Here is a 22,903-nt window from a genome sequence, read left to right on the forward strand (position 1 = left end):
GTCAGTCCAAGTAATTTATTCTTGACTATATTTTATAGAAGTCATGATCCAAGGTGGATTTCACATTAAAGAAAAGGAATAGATCCTTCATGATCCTTCACAGCAAATGATTTCAGAAGTGCATTCTATAATAAATAGCATGGGACCACACGAAGGCTGCTTGTGTCATACCATCAGGAGGAATGGGCAGTATAGTGTGTGGGGAAGCAATGCCTTTGTATAACACAACCCAATTCCTAAGGGAACAGGGCCTACATACTCATCACAAATACACTGGTGGGAATGTACATTCAGTCATTTTCCAAGGAAATTGGATGAAACTTGACAGAGGCCACCCCTAGATTCTTCCCATACAAACATCTTCCTCAGAGTCTTGTTATAAGACAAGAGCACAAAAGCAGGTAAGTTTGGAATAAGATATTTATTACTGTTCTACAAGACCTCAGGCCATGCTATGCATACACACACACACACACACACACACACACACACACACACACACACAAATGCCTGAAATGAGGCTGAGAGACAGGGAAGGCCAGAATGAGGGGGTCAGGTTGGGGGTGTGGGGAGGATTCCCCTTTCCGGGATAGGTCTTCACTCTTGGTTCCAAGTCCATGATGAGCTGCACACCAGACTCAGGCTAGTGACTTCCCATCTGACTTAGCCCTTGAACTTGCAGACATAGGGTAAGTTCACAGAACAGTTATAATCTCTCCACTTCAGATAGCCTGAAGAGACAGAAGAGCTCAAGTGAATGGAGCTGGTGAGAAACCAATGGGGACACATCCCAGCTTCTGGCCTAGGACTCAAAGGCTCTCCCTCAAAGTCACCAGGGTCCCACTCCAGAGGAAAGAGAGAGAAAGAAAGGAGAGGTGAGAGGAGATGGGAACAGATGAACAGTTCCATCCCAGGGGGATTCTCTGAAGACCAGACCCAGAAATAGGGGATGAGGGGATGGAAAAGGCTGGAAAGAAGTGACCTCCTCTGTTTCCTACCTGAGTTTCTGGACAGGCTCCCACAATAACCAGGGGATGAGCTGGTGGAGGGATCTTTCTCCCAGGCAACGTAATTGAGCACATCAGTGCTACTCCACTCCCATCCACTGCCATTGGCCTCAGAGCCCTATAGAGTAGGGGATGGAGTCAGGTGAAGTGGAAAGGCCTTTAGAGGTCTCCTGGCACGATTCCCTCAGCTGGAACACCTGGCACCCTCCCCAGCATCATGGAATTAGTTCTGCTCTACCAGGTGATGCCCAACAGCTCTCCTCTGGGAAACAATCCCTAACTCTTTGCTTCTATTGGCAAATTCAAAAGTCAATAATCACAAAGACGAATAGAACCCCTCAGAGTAACTTGACACTGTGTGAACTACACTTGGTGGTACATTTGTGATTACCCTCTGAACCTCCAAGACAACATATGTTTTATAAGGGAAAAATGCATCAATCCTAAATACTCATTTAGCACTTGCTAAGGGCAGCATGTACAGACTCAGGGATGCACAGCAAACTGAATCAAGACGTGGTGTGTGAATTGTGTAAAAGCTTGACAAGAGGCAGATTAACCTTAGCTGGAGACTGGAGACCTGCACAGAACTCAGCTCTGCAGCTGGTCTCAAGGCCCTCCATTCTTCAATTACCCCCTTGACCTCCAAGCTCTAGGGATCTCTATGTTATTTCCTAGGCAGGCACAGGGGACAGCGAGCAGGCCTGTGTGGCCATAGCATCCTGGGAGGTAACAGACTAGAGAGGATGTAAGCGTACCTCTGTGGGGTCATGGAGCCCAATCCAGACGTCTGAGACGGTTTTCAAGGTGTTCTTGACCAGGGCGGCCACGAAGGATCCCTCAGCCCCACTGAGCACAGACACAAGTTGTCCTGAGGATCTCTTCTGGCAAGCCATCTGTGTGGAGAAGGGAGAGACTGGGGAGGAGCTTGAGACCCTCACTGAGGGAAGGGCAGGAACAAGGTAAGTGAGAAGGAGTTGTGTTTGCAAAAGATGAGGTGCTCATTCTCACCCTCAAGAAACTCTAGAGAATGGAACTCCCAGCCCCCAAACCCTGTCTCTAATTTGCTTCTCCTTACCAGCCCGAACTGCAAATCCCAGCACTCACGTTTGCATTCATCCAGGTTTTAGGTGTTGTAAACAAGGCATAGCAGTAGGACGCAATAGGCCATGGAGCCTCTCGGACAGCTGATCCGTGCAGAGGGCAGTTTCTTCTGGGAATCTTCCCCTGGCGAGGAAGAAATAAAGGAGAGGGATGGGGCAAAGTGGAGAGAGGGGATTGGAGTGGGGAGGTGACCTTGAGGAATATCTGTGGTGCCACAGCTTGAGGCAGTGACACCAAACTCCTGACTGCCTGTCACCAGTGCCAAATATTTCCAGGAGTTTTTTCTTAATCATAAAGTAGACCTAGTAATTGGGAGATGGTCTGTTTTCTTTTTATTCATCTGCCTTATTCAAAAGTCCAAGCCTCCTCCTCGTCTTGGCTGACTGTTTCTACACTGGATCCTCCAGTCATTCTCCTTCTACTCATCTCATTACTGACACTCTATGCTTTCCCTCCTTAATATACCCGCATAAATTAGACTCTACTGAAAATTGAGAATCATCTCATCCCACTGTTACTGGACCACTGAGGTACCTCCCACCACTAGTTACCCTGAAGGAAGGATGATGATGCAGGAATTGCAGGCAGTGTTGTTGTGTGGGGATGTACCATTACCACGGGAGGCACACAGGAGCTTTCCTCCTCTTCTTGGCCCTGAGCAAACACTGGGAACCCAGTGCTAGAGGCAGAAAAGTCTCACCTTGGACTTGGGACAGGAGCATCAGGCAGGAGAGCAGCATCCAGGACAGGCTGGGGACGCCCATGGAAGGCATCATTTTGTCTGTGATGTGCGGAGACAACCAGAGAACTACAAAAAGGGTGGTCAGAGAGAGACTGTGAGAAACCCCCTGTTGTACCTCTTGTCTTTTCCTCTGTCTAGTTCCCTAGGAATAAATCCATCTTAATGGCTTCCATCCCCTTCCATAGTTCTGGAAAGAATCTGAAAATCTATATATCCTACTACACCTGGGGCCTCCCAGGACTGCCTTTGCCTGCTCTCAGAGCTCCTGCATTCTCTGAGGACAGGGATCCTTGTATACCTTCCCTGAAATATGTGAGGTGAAACCCCTGTCAGGGGTGTCATCTTGTCTCAGCACCTACTTACTTCTCTTGCAAGGGATCTGCACTGGTTTGTCGGGGCAGAAAAGACGGGGTTTTTTATTAAGAGGATTTGAGGGAGTGGCACTTAAATGAATAACAGGATCGGGGAGCCAGGACAGGGGTCATGGGAAGGGCCTGGCTTTGGTTCAAGGAGATTCCTGCCATGGGGAGGAGTCTCTTCCCAGCAAAGCCTGGGAATTTGCCACAGATATTGCCTGTTTCTCATTAACCAGGTCAGCACTTTTTCCAGGAACAGGTGAAGTTTATTCTTTCCCCGACTCTTCCCTGATAGGCAACTGTGGCACAAAATGTGGTATTAACTTTTTAAGGGGCACATCTACTGGAGTATTTCTTCTGGTTGATGTCTCAAGTGCTCACCTCCTGCAGGCATACACATGTATTTCTTTTAAATTGTTCAGTAGAATTAAATAAATGTTGGATGATAAGTGGAGGTGAGTATGGGGATGACAAGTGTCACAGATAAGTGAGGTCAGAGAAGGAAATGAAAGTAAGAGGAGACGGTGGTTCAGTGTTGCCTCTTCTACATGGTAGCTAGGTTTAAAGCAACTTCATAATCATCTCACAACTCAATAGATGAGCCAAAATCTTAAGGAAAATGAAATGTGGAAACTTGCCTTGCTGATCTTCTGAGAGATGGAACTTCCTTGATGGATAAAAATAATGTGATATAATAAGAGGCAATGGAGGAATTTCAAGCCTAGGAGGACTAGAGTCAAATGATGCAGAATCAAAGGAAGAATGAGAGAGGGTTAAGCAAGGGTAAGAGCAAGAGATGGATGAAATTGTAGACCTGATCCTACATTGCATGTAAGTTAGATCTCTACTTCATCAAGGTGCTCACTCCCCTGGCTGCTGACAACTGCCCTCGCAAACTATCATTTGGCTGTAGAAGAAGGGTCACTTATTTTTGCATTCTACTTGAAAGGGTGATCAGCTTCATGTTTACTTCTTAGTAAGAAGTAAAATTCCTTAGTCATGTTTACTTCTGAGTTGGCAATTTTGGCAAGGATGCGATACATGCTAAGTGGCTGAGGTTTATTTTGGTCAGTCTGGGAATATGTTAAGCTGGAATTCTCTGCAGACCCTGACTCTCAAGTGGTTTTTATAGGCCAGCTTGTGTGAGATGCAGTCAATGCAACTGAGCTTGTAATTGATTCATGTCCTCAGAATCCAAAAGTCAGTAGAACACACAAATAATCTAACAGGAAGGATAGGACAACCAACAGATTCTTTTGTTACAAAGGAAAAAGAACTTACTTCACGAAAAATATTTAAATGCAAAGCCATAACTATATTTAGAGCTCAGTGGAAATTCAAGTGTGAAAAAACAATATTTCATGGAAATATAGATAGCATGAGTTGAGAAGTAATCTTGCTACAGTAAAACAATTATTTGAGAAAAAGTAAATAATAGCAATCAGAAACACAGAATGGCCCATGCTTCTTGACTTCCTGAGAAACACAGTGTTGTGGGAAAAGATACCATTTAGATTAAAAGACTCTGAAAAGATATAACAATCTATCCTAGTGAGTAAATTGTAATAGGGTCTTGATTAATAAAGTATGCCTTTGGAGGACAATTGTGAAATATGAACTCACTTTTGATAATGACAGAATTTTCACATTTCTTTCTTGTGGTAAAACTGTCATAGTTTAAATTGACAGGCATCCTGCCCTCCAACACCTTAAGGTGGGTGACTGAAACTTCCATCCGTCTCTTCGCTCTAAATATGGGTGTGTCTTGCAAAGGAATATAAGAGCTCACCCAAGGCTCTGGGCTGTGTCAGTGACCATATTCCCTAATCCTGGGAAAACTAAATGAGTGAAGGTAGCCCTATAGGATATCATTCCAATTTGATGAATGAAGGCAATGGCAGCAGCCCCAGCCTGATTCAGAGTCAGTAAGTGCACTGTTCCTTTCTTCTTCCTCTCTCATAGCAAAACCACGTATTCATTAGCCATTGTCTTTAGAGTCACTCACATTGGTGGAGAGGGCTGGATTCATGGGGTAGAAGGAATGAGAAGAGGGCATTGCTGAATTTTTGACCTATTTTTCAAAAACTGACTCTTTTTTTTTTTTTTTTTTTTTTTTGTGGCCTCTCCCGTTGCGGAGCACAGGCTCTGGACATGCAGGCTCAGTGGCCATGTCTCACGGGCCCAGCCGCTCAACAGCATGTGGGATCTTCCTGGATCGGGGCACGAACCCGTGCCCACTGCGTAGGCAGGCGAACTCTCCAGCACTGCGCCACCAGGGAAGCCCACATATTTTACCTAAATACAAGAAAACAAGAAAAAATCCCAAACTACTATCAATTTGACTACTTGTAACTAAATTAAAAGTGATAACATTCCCTAGGGGAGGGTCACTCTCATGGGAGAGCCAGAAGACAGAAAGAGGAACAGGTAAACATTGTCCCCTCTAGGGAAGTGTCCTTTGTGCCATTTTTCTGCCAAAATTTCAGAAATGACAAAAACCAGAAATCAAACACAAAATGTAAACAATCTTCCCCCCTAAGAACCACAAGATGGACTCAATGATTTAATAAGAAAAAATAACATTCCCTTAAGGAAATAAGGTGCTTTTCCATAACTCTCAGCACTGTGTTGTCAGGAGGACTGAATGACTTGAGCATGAGGGAAAACTCTTGGCTTTCAGCTTCAAGAGGATTTAAGTTCTCAAGCAGATGGGATTTTGATCACATCAGCAGGTTGATGTGGGAAACCTTGGGGTCTTTCCAGCATTGGTCTGATTTGGTAACTCACCGATTTATGACCTTTACCATCCTTTGTACAGCTTTAGCTCAACAATGGGTATAAAGTGGAAAAGGAAATGGACTGGAAGTTGGTAAACTGGATTTTAATTTCTGTTATACCTCTTCTTAGCTATGTGTCTATGCTGCCCCTCGTTTTTTAAGAGAGACAGCCTATCAATGCCCTTTCCAGCCCAGGAAGGTGATTTGCAAATACTGGCAGTTATTGAAAACACTTCCTCCTATCTATGTTTTTCTACCTTTAGCTTTATTAATACTTCATTCCTATTTTCCACTAGCCCCAAAATCTTTGCTGTGAGCTAAACCCTTGAACTCTCTTCCTGGTATCTATTTTACATGATTTCCCATTAGGATTAAATGATCTATAATGACACTTAGCTCTAACACTCTATAATACATGACATAAAACAAAAAGTGCTTGGCAAAGCATTAAACACTAACATTCTGAGTTACAGATCTAGGAAGTATTCAACTGGGTCATGATTTGTCTAGTACCATCAGACTATACCACAAATGACCCTACACTTATTTGCTCAGTTAAGCAGACTTAGTAGTCCACCAGAAGTCTTTAAGCAGTATTTGGAGCACCATGCTTTTTGGTTTCAGATGTGACTCCTGTGGTCCCAGAGCCAGATTTCAGTGGATGTGCACCTGTGGGTCTGCGCTGGTGGCTTTGTGAGCACAAGCCCTGAGGCACACCCAGGATGATTGCCTGCATTCCCGTGGTTGAGGCTGGGCCAAGGGCAATGTCATCAACAGTCCTTTGTGAGGCCACACCAAGGGTGACAGGTGACACCACAGACCACACTTCCCAGTGGACAGCTCCTGCAGAGGAATACTAAGTGACTCCTCTCCCAGCAGGAGTGCTCCAGTCCTGCCTACCTCACACCAAAGCTTGGAAATGGATATGGGGGTTTCTATCCAGCAACTGGGGAGCAGACCATGTCCCAACAGGGCTGTGACAACCACAGAGCAAAGAGGAGACCTGCTCAATGTCAAGTGCAGGCTCTGGTCACCACAACCACAATCACACCCCCTATCTAAGCGATCTGCCCAGCACACACTGAGGAAAGGTATGGAGGCATCCATATAAAACAAACAACACTTGCACCAAAAATATGAGACTCATGCAGGCTACACAGGGATGCTCCCACTTAAAATTAGCTCTTCAAGACCACAGAGAGTCAGAGAAATATAAATAAATATAAGTAAAATGAAGAAGGAGAGGAACCACTCCCAATTAGAAGAACAAGAGAAGTCCTGAAAGAACAAACAGTGAAACGGACCTTTCCATTCTACTAGATCTTGAGTTCACAAAGGAGGTAATAAAAACACTAAAGGAATTAAGAAAAGCAATCAGTATAAAGGGAGACCACAGTAAAAAGGAACTAGAAACTTAAAGATGAACCACTTAAAATTAGGAAACTCACTTGCCAAGACCAAGCTGAGCTAAAGGCATAATTAGAAAAATAATAATGCGAGAATGAATGAGTGACCTGGAAAATAGAATAACGGAAATCACCGAATCACAACAGCAGACAAATAGACAAATGAAAGAAAAAAAAAAAAAAGAATGAAAGCCGTATATAAGACCTATGATATAATGTAAAGCACGCCAATCTATGCATAATAGGGATCCCAAAAGGAGAAGAATGAGAAAAGGGGATTGAAAATATATTTGAAGAAAGTATGGATGAAAAATTCCCAAAGCTAGAAAAGCAAACAGATATCCAGGTACAGGATGCACAGAGGGTCCTAAACAATATGAACATAATAGATCTACATCAAACATATTCTACTTAAAATGACAAAATTTAAAGATAAAGAGAGGATTCTAAAGGCAGCAGAGAAAAATAAATAATTGATTATAAGGGAACCCACATAAGGCTATCAATTCATTTCTCTACAAAAACGTTGTAGGCAAGAAGAAAGTGGCAAGATGTACTTGAAATCCAGAAAGGGAAAACCTGAAACCTAGGATACTCTACCCATAAAGATAATTTTTCAGTATAGGAGAGATAAACGATTTCTCAGAAAAGCAAAAACTAAAATAATACAGCAATACTAAACTAAATATTCCTAAAAGAAATATTGAGAGGTCTTTCTTTATAAAAAAGAAGTAGGAATCTAGGGGAAAGAGAATATCAAAATTGTAAAGTAAATCACTTAATTAAGCCAGTACACAGATTTAAAAAAAATAAGAAAAAATTTGTGAAAACAATGATAACAACAATGAACCGCAAAAGGATAAACATGAAGATGTGAAAGAGGACATCCAAATCATAAAATGGTGTGGGGGGGAAGAAAATGTAGATTATTTTTAAAGAATATTTTTGAGTCTATATGACTACAAGTCTAAAGCAAGTAGACATAGTAATGGGTTAATACACTTGAAAAACAGGGTAACCACAAATCAAAAACATACAAGGTTCACAAAAACAAAAAAGAAAAAAGAAGAGAACATACATATAATACAAAATAAAAGCATCAATTCACAAAATGAAAAACAAAAAGAAAAGGAAAGGACCAAAGAAGAAATACAAAATCAACTGGAAAACAAGGTTTGAAATGACAACAAAGTCATAGTTAACAATAATTAACTTAAATGTCAATGGACTAAATGCTCCAATCAAAAGACATAGAGTGGCAGGTTGGCTAATAAAACAAGAACCTACAGTTTGCTGTCTACAAGACAACCACTTTAGGGCAATGATACATATAGATTGAAACTGAAGTGGTCGGAAAAAATTCATGCAAATGGAAATGACAAGAAGGCAGGGGTAGCAATACTCCTAACAGACAAAATAGACTTTAATAAAAAGACCATAAAGAAAGACAAAGAAGGACACTATATAATGATAGAAGGATCAATACAAGAAGAGGATATTACATTTGTTAACATATGTGCACCCAATATAGGAGCACCTAAGTACATAAAATAACTACTAACAGATGTAAAGGGAGAAATTGATGGGAATACCATGATAGTCGAAGAATTTAACACCCCACTCACACTGATGGACAGATCTTCCAGATGGAAAATCAATAAGGAAACAGAGATCCTAAATGACAAAAACAGAACAGTTAGACTTATCTTTTCAGGATATTAAATCCAAACCCACACAGTATACACATTCTTTTCAGGTGCACATGGAACATTCTCTAGGATAGACCACACACTAGGAAACAAAACAATCATCAGCAAATTTAAGAGGATAGAAATTATTTCAAGCCTCTTTTTTGATCACAACAGCATGAAAATAGAAATCAACCACATAAAGAGAAATGAGGAAAAAAATGATTACATGGAGACTAAACAACATGCTACTAGGATACAAATGGCTCAACTATGATGTCAAAGAGGAAATTAAAAAATAGCTTGAGACAAATGACAACAAAAACACAGTCATACCAAATCTATGGGATGCAGATGAAGCAGTTGTTAGAGGGAGGTTCCTAGCACTACAGGCTTTCCTCAAAAAACAAGAAAAATCTCAAATAAACAACCTACCCTACCATCTAAAAGAATTAGAAAAAGAAGAACAAAAAAAGCCTAAATTCAGCAGAAGGAAGAAAATAATAAGATTAGAGATGAAATAAATATAATAGAGACCAAAAAAAAGGAAAAAATCAATAAAACCAAGAGTAGCTTCTTTGAAAGGGTAAACAAAATTAACAAATCTTGGCCCAGTCTCAACATGAAGAAAAGAGAGAGGATCTAAATTAACAAAATAAGAGACAAAAGAGGAGAAGTAACAACCTACACCTTATAAATGAAAAAAAAAAGAGAGAATCGCCCACCCTGATACCAAAACCAGACAAAGACACTACCAAGAAAGGAAACTACAAGCCAATATCTTTCATGAATATACATGCAAAACTTCTCAACAAAATATTAGCAAACCAAATCCAAGAACACATAAAAAAGATCATATACCATGATCAAGTTGAATTCATCCCAGGATCACAAGGATGTTTCAATATAGGCAAGTCAATCAATGTAATACACAATATCAAGCAAAGAGGGGCCAAGTAACACATGATTGCTTCAATAGATGCAGAAAAAGCATGTGACAAAATTCAGCATCCCTATGGAATCTTAAAAAAAAAAAAAAAGCCCCATGTTTCTGAAGAATCTAGGGACAGGACAGGAATAAAGACACAGACATAGAGAATGGACTTGAGGATATGGGGAGGGGCAAGGGTAAGCTGGGACGAAGTGAGAGAGTGGCATTGACATATATGCACTACCAAATGTAAAATAGATAGCTAGTGGGAAGCAGCCATATAGCACAGGGAGATCAGCTCCATGCTTTGTGACCACCTAGTGGGGTGGGATAGGGAGGGTGGAAGGGAGATGCAAGAGGGAGGAGATATGGGGATATATGTATACGTATAGCTGATTCACTTTGTTATACAGCAGAAACTAACACAACATTGTAAGTCAGTTATACTCCAATAAAAACGTTAAAAAAACTTATTCAGCATTCACTTATGATAAAAAACTCTAAACAAAGTGTTTATAGAGGGAGCACATCTCAACATAATAAAAGCTATTTATGATAAACCCACAGCCAACATAATACTCAATGATGAGAAGTGGAAAGCTTTCCTTCTAAAATCTGGAAGAAGACAAGGATGACCACTCTTACCAATTCTATCCAGTATAGTATTGGAAGTACTAGCAACAGCAATTAGACAAGAAGAAATAAATAAAAGGTATCCAAATTGGAAGGGTAAATGTAAAATTGTCTTTAAATGCAGATGACATGATACTCTATATAGAAAACACAAAAGACTCCAGCCAAAAAGTATTAGAACTGATAAATGAATTTGGCAAGGTAGCAGCATACATGATTAGCATACAGGACTGTGTTTCATTTCCTTACAATAACAATGAAATATCAGAAAGAATAAGAAAAGAAACAATTCCTTTTAATACACATCAAAAAAAATACTTAGGAATAAATGTGACCAAGGAGGTGAAAGACTTGTACGCTGAGAACTATAAAACGTTGATAAAGGAAACTGAAGATGACTCAGAGTGGAAAGATATTCCATGCTCTTGGATTGGAAGAATTAATATTGTTACAATGACCATACTATCCAAAGCAATCTACAGATTTAATGGAATACCTATAAAATTACCCATGACATTTTCCACAGAACTAGAACACATAACCTTAAAATTTGTATGGAACCACAAAATAACCAGAATTGTCAAAGCAATCCTGAGGAAAGAGAACAAAGCTGGAGGCATAACCCTCCAGACTTCAGACAATACTACAAAGCTATAGCAATCAAAACAGTGTAGTACTGGCACAAAATAGGCATATAGATCAAAGGATCAAAATAGAGAGCCCAGAAATACACCCACACACCTACAGTCAATTAATCTTCAACAAAGGAAGCAAGAATGTACAATGGAGAAAAGACAGTCTCTTCAGCAAGTGGTGCTGGGAAAGCTGGACAGCCTCATGTAAATCAATGAAGTTAGAACACTCCCTCAAACCATACACAAAAGTAAACTCAAAATGGCTTAAAGCCTTAAATATAAGTTATGACACCAGAAAACTGCTAGAAGAGAAGTTAGGTAAAACATTCTCTGACATGAATCTTAGCAATGTTTTCTTAGGTCGGTCTCACAAGGCAAAATAAATAAATAAATAAAAGCAAAAATAAACAAATTTGACCTAATCAAACTTATAATCTTTTGCACAACAAAGGATACCATCAACAAAATGAAAAAGCAACCTATGGACTAGGAAGACACATTTGCAAATGATGTGACCCACAAGGGCTTAATTTCCAAAATATATGAACAGCACAGTCAACTGAATAACAAAAACCAAACAAACCAATAAAAAATGGGCAGAAGATCTACATAGACATTTCTCCAAAGAAGACATTCAGATGGCCAATAGGCACGTGAAAAGAGGATCACCATCGCTAATTATTAGAGAAAAGCAAATCAATACTACAATGAAGTAGTGCCTCACACAGGTCAGAATGGCTGTCATTAAAGAGTTTATAAATAATAAATGCTGGAGAAGGTGTGGAGAAAAGGGAACCCTCCTACACTGTTGATAGGAATGTAAATTGGTGCAGCCACTATGTAGAACAATATAGAGGTCTTTAGAAAACTAAAAATAGAGTTACCATATGATCTAGAAATCCTACTCTTGGGCATCTGTCTGGAAAAGACAAAAACTCTAATATGAAAAGACACATGCACACCAATGTTCATAGCAGCACTATTTACAATAGCCAACATGTAGAAGCAACCTAAGCGTCCAAAAAGAGATGAATGAATAAGGAAGATGTCATATATATATATATATATATATGTGTATATATATATATATATGTATATATATGTGTATATATATATATATATGTATATATATATACACACACACACACACACATATTTATACATACACACACACACACATGCACAGCGGAATATTAATCATCCATAAAAAAGAATGAAATATTGCCATTTGTAACAACATGGATAGATCAAGAGATTATCATACCAAGTGAAGTAGGCAGAGAAAGACATATAATATATCATTTATATGTGGAATCTAACAAAAAATACAAATCAATTTATTTACAAAACAGAAACAGATTCACAGAAAACACACTTTTGGTTACTAAAGGGGGTGGAGGGATAAATTAGGCATATGGGATTAATAGATATACACCACTATATGTAAGAATAGCTGTTGTCAAGTCAATCAACATTGTCTACTGTACCTACGGTCATACTTAAGTTCCCGAGATACTGATCACAGGGGATCATTTGCTGAATTCATAATCTTTATGGCTGACCAGTTTGTGTCCTGAACCACATCATAAATTTTCTTCCCCTGGTAAACTCTCATGAAGCTTTCCATCTAGAAGTCTAGAACAGAACTACAAAAGCTGTTTCTATCTTTCCTCCCCCTGCTTCCATTCTACCCCACTGAACCCTCCATAATTTAGTGCCTTTCAGGCTGTCCAGAGCTCTTCTTCTCCTGAAACACTTGATAAAAAAGTCGCTCCCTGCTAGTAATTGTTAGCTCTTGTTTTCTCTCTCTAGAAACTAGTCCACCTCAGTTTGGGTATAATAAAGTGGGTGTTCTCCAATTTGTGTATGATCCCCCAATGCATGAAACTTGTATGAGAAACTTTGTGTCATGTCCAATACCTGAGTTCTCTGCAATTTCCTCTTCCACAGTTCATATTCTATTGGGTCACTAATAGCTCAAAGGGGCCTTGACTGAGATAGGGCACAGGCTTCTTTTAGGTTGGCTTCTTTGCATATAAGTTTAGGCTAGTCACATATAAGATGCTGCCATACATTATTACTCACTCAAACAAAAGGGGTTGTTTTTAGAAGGATATGGCCTTATCTCAATGCACCCAACTTTAGGGCACAACCAAGTCTCACGAAGGCCTAGAAAAAGGAAGAAAAATGTCAGAAAGTGAAGATATGCTCTCCTTCATTTTCTTTCTTTAATTCACTGGGTTTGGGTCATTCTCTTTGATCCAGTCAGTTTCCTTGCCTTTTGGGTACATGCAGCATGATCAAACATGGTTAACTCATTAGAGTTCTTCCAAACCTTCACTGCAGAGACTCAAAAGATTAACTATATTCATGGTGAACAAATTCATTTTCAGGAGAATATCTGTTTCATCTAGCTGGCCTGGTTATTCACACCAGGCCAATCAACTGGGGCAAGGAATTTGAATCACTTGGTGTTATTATAGGAACTTCACTCACTGCTTAAGTAGGACCTGTAGATGAGACCTAGTTCTTAGAGGAGGGAGCCAGAAAGGCACCCCAACAGAAGTTTACTGCAGCAAACAAGACTTCATTGTCTCAGCCTCTTGTTTTGACCTTGGCTTGTTTTCAGACCTAGATTCCTTCCTTGGATGTTGCCCCAAACACCACATCTGCTTCTGACCTTGGACTGCCTCCAGACTTGCAGGAGTTGTCCAGCTGGCTGTTGTATTCACTACTCTTATGGTATGTATTCAGCCCTCCTCTGTGTCAAGAATGATGTATTTAACTTGTCCTGATCAGGATTTAACCTGTCCTGATAGATGCCAGTCACTGGGAGGCAAAGAAGAGAACAAAACCTTTTCTCCAGTTGGATCAGTACACCCCCACAGGTTCCTGTGTCTCTGGTGGTGCCTCTGTCATTGATTTTACCTTCCATCTAGTGTTCAGGAGGCAAAAGAATTTGATAGCAATCGCAGACGCAGAGAACATCTGGATAAGAGACCTGTAAACCAAGTGACTCTAGTATCCTAATATCTCTGAATGTACCTTAGTGATTCACCCCTTTTACTTTTAACAGGGTTCTTCTCTCTCCACCTCCAAACCTCCTACCAATGTTAGGTAGTCAGTCAGTCATTAGCAGCAAGGAGGTAGCAGTGGCAAGAAAGACAAGAAGTCATCGAGTCGCACCCAACCATCTGGTGACTCTCCCCTGACCCCGCCCAGAACAGACAAAACTAGGGTCGTGTGGTGGTCAGCTTATCCTCATATAGAGGGGCACCGTAACAGAAGGGAACTTCTCTGGGCTTCGCATGCCCAGACCAGACAGGTGTGTGACCTATAGTAAACCCAAACTCATTATACCATCATTATAATAAAATCTCCATGTGGTTTTGCCCCACCCCACACCCCGTGGGCATTTCTTAGCAATTTAAGGCTGAGAGCATGCACAGCGGTAAACCTGTTACATGGATCAGGACCTTCAATCAAATAATGATCCCCTGTCACTCACCCCCGCCTCCCTGCAGAATGCTCCTTAAAAGCGCCCTTAAACCTGTCCAAGAATGCTGCTTTCAATTCGCAGAAACAGCCCGCTCTCGCGCTTTCTCTCTCTCTTTCTCTCACTCCCTCTTTTACAGTGTACCTATGCTTAAATAAACTTTGCTATGTGCTTAAGCTTAAAGTGGTAGTTGGCGATTCTTTGCTTACTACGGTGGGACTGAGATTGCTGGTCCCGGTCTTCCTTTGACCTCCTCCGTTGAAGCTATTTTGTTACAACGCACGTCTACCCGGTGACACCACCAAAGCATATTTTTCTACCCTTCCCAAGTAGTTTTTAGAGTGCACCTCGGGGGGACCATTGCACCCGAGCTGCATAGGTCTGTGCTACAATTATGAGCATACTTGGCACTTGCATTTATTTATGGATTTCTACTTCACGTCTAAAGCAGAATTCCCCCGAATCTCATTCCTTCAAACACTCTTTCAAGAACTAGTCCTAGATTTGTTTCACTTTGCTGTCTGCAAATATTTTGGAAATGCTTGTTCCATGGTTAAGTTCAGGTAACACTGTTATGCAAAGTTAAGCAAGTTTCTTTACTGCAGGGCTGTTCTCTGACTCTGTGTGCAAATGCACCAAAATGAAGGAAAGTAAAAGGTTTTGCAGCTCATCAGGCATTTGGTCATAGGTTTTTGTGGGCATGTTTGTGTATTCCTACTTGGGAGAAATACCTGTTAATAGATCACTACGTTAATTCAGTTTTATTAATCGTTGAAAGCACCGCTTTTCAAATCATGGCTTGCAACTTACTGGTGTCTGAAATTATTAAATCAAGTTAGTGGGTAATAACTAACATATTCTTTGTAAACACAAGGAGAATAGAATAGAAGACTCCACAGTATATTACATAAAGCAAGTAAATAGTGTTTTGTGACATTTTAATTTTGATTTTCAGCATTCATACGAATGAAAAGTGTTGAAATATAAAATATATTTCTTATTGTAAATAGCAGCCAAAATTTTGAAGATCGCCAGTCTTCTTCTGGGTGTGCGCTGGTATTTCAGCCAGGCATCTCTCCCATAAGATTTTGCCCCACGGATTTGCTGCCTTCTCTTATTTTCTCAATACCTGGCAGACCAGAGCTACTGGTCTCATGGCAAAGGGGGATGATAGTGACTTATTTTCTCTTATAATCTATCTCCTGAAGCCCAGTGTGGGATTTAATGCAGAGAAAACGAATATCTCGGCTTCCCACCAGCATCCAGTACGAAGTTTTAAAGTGGGAATTAGGCACTTGAAAGTATAGAACCCATTTGATTCTAAATAAAAGCGAACTGTGTGTTTTTGTATATATCTGGTTATATACAACTGGGAAAAAAGGAAGAAAAGGAATGACAACGACCTCCTGTGTCCCTGCTCTCTGAGCACTCATTCTTCTGCACGTGATCACGGGGCAGAGCCGTCTGACTGCCCGGGTGTCCTCAAACCCTCTGACTCCGAGTGAGGTCCTATAGGTGTAGTGTTGAAAGCCTCCCAGTCCTTCTGATGTGTCCCGCTGGTGCCGTAGAAGAACCAGTGCCCTGGACCCTAGCTCTGGCTTTTGGAGTTTGGGTCTCAGTACCCTCATGTGTAGTGAGATTCTCTCTTAGCCCTGGGAGAATGCATTTGGTTGATGACCTTACCTGGATAGACTGCTGTGTTGAGAGCTTTATCACACTGCCCCAGAGTATGTATAAAGTCATAAACACAGGGTGCATAGATAACGTTTTTACCCCAAAAGTTTTGCGGTTCTTCTAGGCAACATGAAGGAACTCTGTTGTTGCTGGTATGGCTTTGAGAGTCAGAGTGGGAAGGATAAACTGGTAAGTTTGGTTCCTGTGTGCATACTGGAAGAACCCTTTCATAATAAACTAGAGACTCTACAACAACAACATCAAAAACAACAAACAAAAGAAAAGAAAGCAAACAAACAAAAACCCACTATTCGAAAGAATAGGCTTTTAGGTAGCTACGGGAGGATTAAACAAACTACCACTAGGGTGTGAGCTGGCTGAGCACACAGTTTAGTGCTGGGGAAAATTAGAAGCAGGAGCAAGCTGCTTCTAAATAGAGAGTGGGTTAGAGAAAGGCATCAGGAGAAAAAATAAAGTTTAATCTATTCCTGCATCCTCTAAGATTAAATGTCTGCCACAGTTGCACATCACAGGGGACAGAGGAAACACATCTTGCAAATGAAAATGCAGGGTTGTAATAACCCAAGGGTCAGAACTGGGTAGCTGAGCTGTGTCCCTAAGCAAGTAGAGAGGAAGGCTTGCATGATGCAGAATGCTGTATACACAGGAGTGAATCAGAGAGACACCTGGGATTCGAGGGCTCCTAATCCTTCAGAAACGATGACTGATGTGAATGCTCAGGGAGAAATTTGTCTTTTTCCCCTCTTGGCTACTCAGAATGAGAGTGCGTCCTTTGTGTCGAGGGACACCCCTTGGTGTGGGTCATGGCGAGAGGCAGGGTCACAGCTCCCAGTACAGAAGCAAAGGTGACAGATATCCTCCACCTTCCAGTTCTCTGGAGGTTAGGATAACCTCCATTGTGATTGAGGCATGACAATGAGACGCCCAGCCAGGTGGTGGCACAAAGAGGAAGAAGCAATTAGAGATCATTCCCAGTGTGTATGGAGCTGGGGGCCCTGTGGTGCTGGCTGTGAGGGTTCAATGTTTGTGGCTCACAGGGAGCTTCACCATCAACTTGCTCTAACTACATGATTTTCCTTTTAGCCGCCAGACTTTCCTGGTTCCTTTCTTGCTGTCCGGACCTGGTGCTCCAGCCTCCCAGTGAAACTTTGATCAAATGAATAACCTTTATGTTTTGTTTGTTTTTACTTTTCAGCTATTTCAAGGTGTATCTGAAGTGCAGTCAAGGGTACATATTTAAAGTGCATTTAAATATTGATGTCTTGACTTACAGATACACCCAATGACACCATCAAAATAACCCCTATAATAAATACAGCCATCACCATGAAGGTTTCCTCTCCCACCCGTACTTCTCACCCTCAACTTCTCCAATCCCCCCAATCCACGGTAACCACTGATCTGTTTTCAGGCACTATAGATAAGTTTAACTTGCATTTTCTTCAATTGTATATAAGTAGAATAATACATGGCATGCTTTCCTCCCTGGTTTCGTATACTAAGCAATTTTATTTCAAGAGTCACTCATATTATTGTTTGTTTCAACACTTCATTTATTTTCATTGTTGAGTAAATTCTATTGTGTGGGTATGGCATAATTTGTTCTTCTATTGATAGACAGTTGGGTGATTTTCAGTTTTGTGTATTATAAATAGAGCTGCTGTGAATGTTAGTGTACAAATTTATGTAGAGACAAATGCTTTCATCTATCCTGGGTAGAGAGCTAGGAGTGGAATACCTGTGCTGCACAACAGGCATATCGCTAATGTTTTAAAACCTGCCACACATTTTCTGAAGTCATAATATTATCTACATCACCACCAGCAGTGTTTGAGAGTTCCAGATATTTAGCATTCTCAGTATGGTCAGGCTTTCTAATTTTAGCCATTCTTATAAGCACATAATTACTTCTCATTGTGATTTAATCTGCCTATCTTAATAATGAATGATGCTGAGAAAGTTTTCATGTGCTAATTTTCCATCTACATATCTTTTCGCGTAAATAATTGTTTAAATCTTTTGCCCATTTTGTACTGGGTTGTTTGTCTTATTATCAAGTCGTAAGAGTTCTTTATATATTCTAGATAAAATTACTTTGTGGATATATGTTTTTGAAATAGTTTCTCCCAGCTGGTAGCTTGGCTTTCATATTCTAAACAGGGTCTCAGGAAGAGCAAAAGCTTTTCATTTTATCAAGTACAACTTATCTATTTCTGTCCTTATGTAGTTTGCATTATTTTTTTCAATCTTTGCTTAACTTACAAGATTATCTCCTATATTTTCTTTTTCAATTATTATAATTTTATACTTTGTGTTTAGGTCTGAAATCCATTTTGAGTTCATTTTTGAATAAGATGTGAGTTTTGGTCAGACTTAATTTATTTTGTGTGTGGACATCAAATTGTTTCTCACACTATTTCTCAAAAGACTACCCATTGAATGACCTTTTTTTCCGTTGTTTTTTCCCTTAGCTTTATTGACATATATTGGACAAATAAAAATGTTATACATTTAAGATATACAACATGATGTTTTGATAAAATTGTAAGGAACCCAAGATAGAATGCAGATGAAAGCGAATGGACCTAACTTCCTTTACAATAAACAAAGTAACCATAGTAGGAGGGTAGGGAAAATGAGCTGGTTTAAGTGACTTTGAAAAACCATATTTTGGCCAGATACTTATACACACTAATGACAAAAAAGAACTGCACACACTGTACTCTAGTAGGTAAGTTTGTTTCTCACAAAGATCTAGAATAACAATCTGAAAATACTCTATATAAATACTGGAGTTGGGTAAATACATAAGTAAATATACTGTAGGTAATCAGAGCCAGTTTTCTCTCTTTGGGAGAATGCAATTACAAATAAGATAAGGAGGAATTCTAGAGAGAACCTTGTAATTCTGGATTACAGTTGGAGTATTTGCTCCTTTAAAATGATAATATCCAGACGTAATTTTCTTTTATATTCTATTAGTATGGTGAATTATACTGATGCTTTTGAGTGATAAAACAACCCATATTTCTGAGGTAAATAATCCTTGGTCATGGTTTATTCTTTAGTATATTTCTTTATTCAATATATTAAAAATTTTGTAGGACATTTTATAGTTCTGTTCATGATGAGTATTTTTGCTTAGTTTTTTCATGTGTTTTTTCTGGTTTTCATATCAGGATAATGCTGACTTTATAAAATGTGCTGGAGAATATTCTTTTATCTTCTATTTATTGAAAGAATTTACATAGAATTGACATTAATTCTTCCTGAAATATCTGGTAGCATTCACTAGTGAAGTAGTTTCTTTGCAAATTTTTCTTTATGGGAAGGCTTGAATGAGCTTTTTGGTTTGTGTCTTTCAAGGAACTTGTCTATTTCATATGAATTGCCATATTTGTTGATGTGAAGTTACCTATAACATTTCCAGTGCCTTTCAAGGTCTCTTGGATTTGTAGTGCTGTCTCTGTTCCCATTATTGGTATTAGCCATTGGGATATCACTCTTTTTCTTCAGTTGGGTCAGAGGTTTTGTCAATCTTATGGACCATCTTAAAGAGTTATCTTTGGTTGGATGGCTTCAATTACTGTTCTGCTTGCAGCTAAGGTGCAAAAACATATTTTGTATGATTTGAATACTTAAATTTATCGAGATTTGTTTTATGGTTCAGAATATGGTTGATATTGGTACATGTGTATGTGCGCTTGAAAAGAATGTGTATTCCTCTCTTGAGAGGTGTAGGAGTTTATAAAATTTTTAAGCTGTGTTTCTATCAGAATATTAATTACTGATTTTTGCTCTTATCTGGATCATTTCCTTTATTCTCCAGCTATTGTGTTTAGTTTAGATTTTTGGTAACAACCTTGATTGTTGATTTGAGATCTATCTTCTTCTCTAATGTAGCTATTTAATGCTGTAGATTCCGCTCTGAGCACTGCTAAACAAATATCTAAGAGAAAATTAAAAAAATATATTTTCACATAGAAACTTGTAAAGAAAAGTTTATTGCAGGTTTATTTGTAATAGCACAAAACTGGATACCACCCAAATGCCCTTTAGTATGTGAATGGTTTAACAAACTACCTTTTGTCCACACCACAAGCACTATTCAGCAAGAAAAGGGAGCAAACATTGATAAAGACAGGAATTTGGAAAACCTCTAGGAAATAATGCAAGTGAAAAATCCAATATCAAAAGGTACATACTAGTTGATTCTATTTATAAATCATTCATGAAATAGCCCAATTATAGTGATAGAGAACAGATTAGTGATAACAAAGGTTTAAGGATGAGGGAGAAGAGAAGGAGAGTTTTTTTAGGGATATCAAGAGAGAGACTTGTGATACAGTTAAGTATCTTGATTGTAGTGAAGGTTAGAAAAAGGACAAGCTTCTGCCTCTTCATTTATGTTCCTCCCTTTGAGAAAGCCACAGTATCATCTTAGACTAAATTTTTCAGAAGAGAAAAAAGCATGAAACCCTTACTTATAGCTCTGACTTTCATAAAGTTTTACATTGGTTGGAATATTTTTGAAGATCCAGGAGACCCCTCCTGGGGCACATGCAGGCATCCTCTTGGGAATTCCCAGAAAAAACCAAGTAGGGAACTTCATAAAAACTTGGGTTCCAAAGAGTCAAGTGGGATGACAGCTAATTTTGGTGAACTGGGCAGTGTCACCTCATTTGGTGGTCAAATACTTCTGGGGACCCGACAACCTAGGAGCACAGACAAGGACCCCTACTCAGAAACTTTTCAATTCAGCCTCAGGTGCTATTCTTGCAGGTGGCATCCTTGGTCTCTTCTCTATCTCTGTCTAGATTCTGCCCCCAGATTTTGCTAAGTCTTTGTTACCCACTCCATTGTGAGCTTCTGGCTTCCACTGCCTTTCTTACCAGAATTTAACAGGCTGCATCCCTGATTCTGGACAAATGTTTTTCACTCTTGGTTCCTGAGTTTCTCTGGCCCATTCCCCTACTCCATTCCCATAGGGAAGCTCAAAGAGGAATCTGTATTTGCAGGATAGCAAGAGACAAGGTGCTGGAGCAAGGGGGTGGGAGGCGTGTACAGGAAAGTCTGGGCATGACATGTGGTGCTGAGCTGCTGCTGATAAGCAAATCTCACTCAGAGAAGACGTAAAACATAGTAGCTTACCAATAAAACAACAAGACGTGACAAAGCGTATGCTGTGACTTACAAAACCGCTGATTAAACAAAATATGCACATGCTGGCAGCCTACTAAATGTGGCATGTCACCACTTAGACTCCTGGCACCCGGGACGCTCCTCCACCCCCACCCACCAACATCATCTGAGCTCTGCACATCACATAGACAATCTGTTTTTCCATCCCAGCAGTGCCAGCTGTCCCTTGAGGAGAAACTGAGGAATGCTCACCAAGAAAGGGAAGTGTGAAATCTTTTCAGTAGATCCTAGCCACTCTCCGGATCTTGGTGTGAAGTGAAAACAGCTGGTAGCTAACTCTTGCCAGCTTCAGGCTGACGGCTCCCCACACCATCAGGCTCCAAATAAGCTGTCTTATGACAGGGAAGAAGCAACCATTGGAAGTGTTTCAAATTCAACACAGGCTGACTTTTCTCTCCCAGATCTAAATGTATCCACATCCAGCTGCCAAGTTTCTAAGATCTGTGGAAACCTGCAGATTCTCTCAGGTTAGAAAACTGGTTCCTCTACTGAACAAAAGCCATTGGCTGCTTTGCCCCTTCATGGTTCTATAAAGGTTCCAGAGTTTTCATGACATTGTTCTCGTTCCATCACTTTACTGCTCCCCACTATCACAGGCTTCAGCTTAACCTTCCTGTCTTGGAATAAGAGTAAAAAATCTTATCTCTGGCAAAAGGAGTCCGGGCATGAGGGAGCAGGCCTGGAAGAAATTGGTGGGTGGCTTAGGCAAAGGAAAGCTTCCCAAGAAAATTCCTCTGAACCCAGAGGATTCAAAGCACTGATTTCCAGAGGTGTTACTGCAACCCATCTTTTAGGAAAGCAGAGACACCAAGGATCAACTCTTACTCTGGTTACTGAGTGACCCACCATCAGAGCCTGCCCTTCAGATGGTCTTTCAAACAAACTATTTTCAATTCACTCTCAGGGAAGACCTTTCTGGGTCTTGAGACTCTCTCCTCCAGAAGGTCCCCAAATCCTAAATGAATATTAGCCCAACTCCTCCCTTAAATTCTGTCGTTCAGGACCAGAGTTGGTTAAATGAATGAAATGCATAGAACTTATAATATTGGTATTTTGTCTACCCCCCTCCTTTTTATTTTTCCTTCCTTCCTTCCCCAGTGTGTGACTACATTTCTTGGGAAAATGTGACTAAAGAAACCCATTCAGGTAGTTATTCACAAAAAGTATCCTGAGGCCTCTCCTGTGGACAGAGCACAACTGGCATAATTTTTAAGTTCTGCCTCAACAGTTG

General features: G+C 40.1%; 1 protein-coding gene across 1 annotated transcript; it reads right to left on the bottom strand.

Annotated features, from left to right (window-relative positions):
- Nucleotides 1-411: 411 nt before the first annotated feature.
- On the bottom strand, nt 412-2,913 carry LOC101329555 (lithostathine-like). The gene is given in 6 exon segments (XM_033838338.2): nt 412-731; nt 999-1,125; nt 1,766-1,903; nt 2,115-2,168; nt 2,170-2,234; nt 2,812-2,913. Coding segments are annotated over 6 exon segments (528 nt in total). The 5' UTR covers nt 2,888-2,913; the 3' UTR covers nt 412-663.
- Nucleotides 2,914-22,903: the final 19,990 nt, after the last annotated feature.

Source organism: Tursiops truncatus, chromosome 14 (assembly GCF_011762595.2).
Source record: "Tursiops truncatus isolate mTurTru1 chromosome 14, mTurTru1.mat.Y, whole genome shotgun sequence".
Classification (NCBI taxonomy): domain Eukaryota; kingdom Metazoa; phylum Chordata; class Mammalia; order Artiodactyla; family Delphinidae; genus Tursiops; species Tursiops truncatus.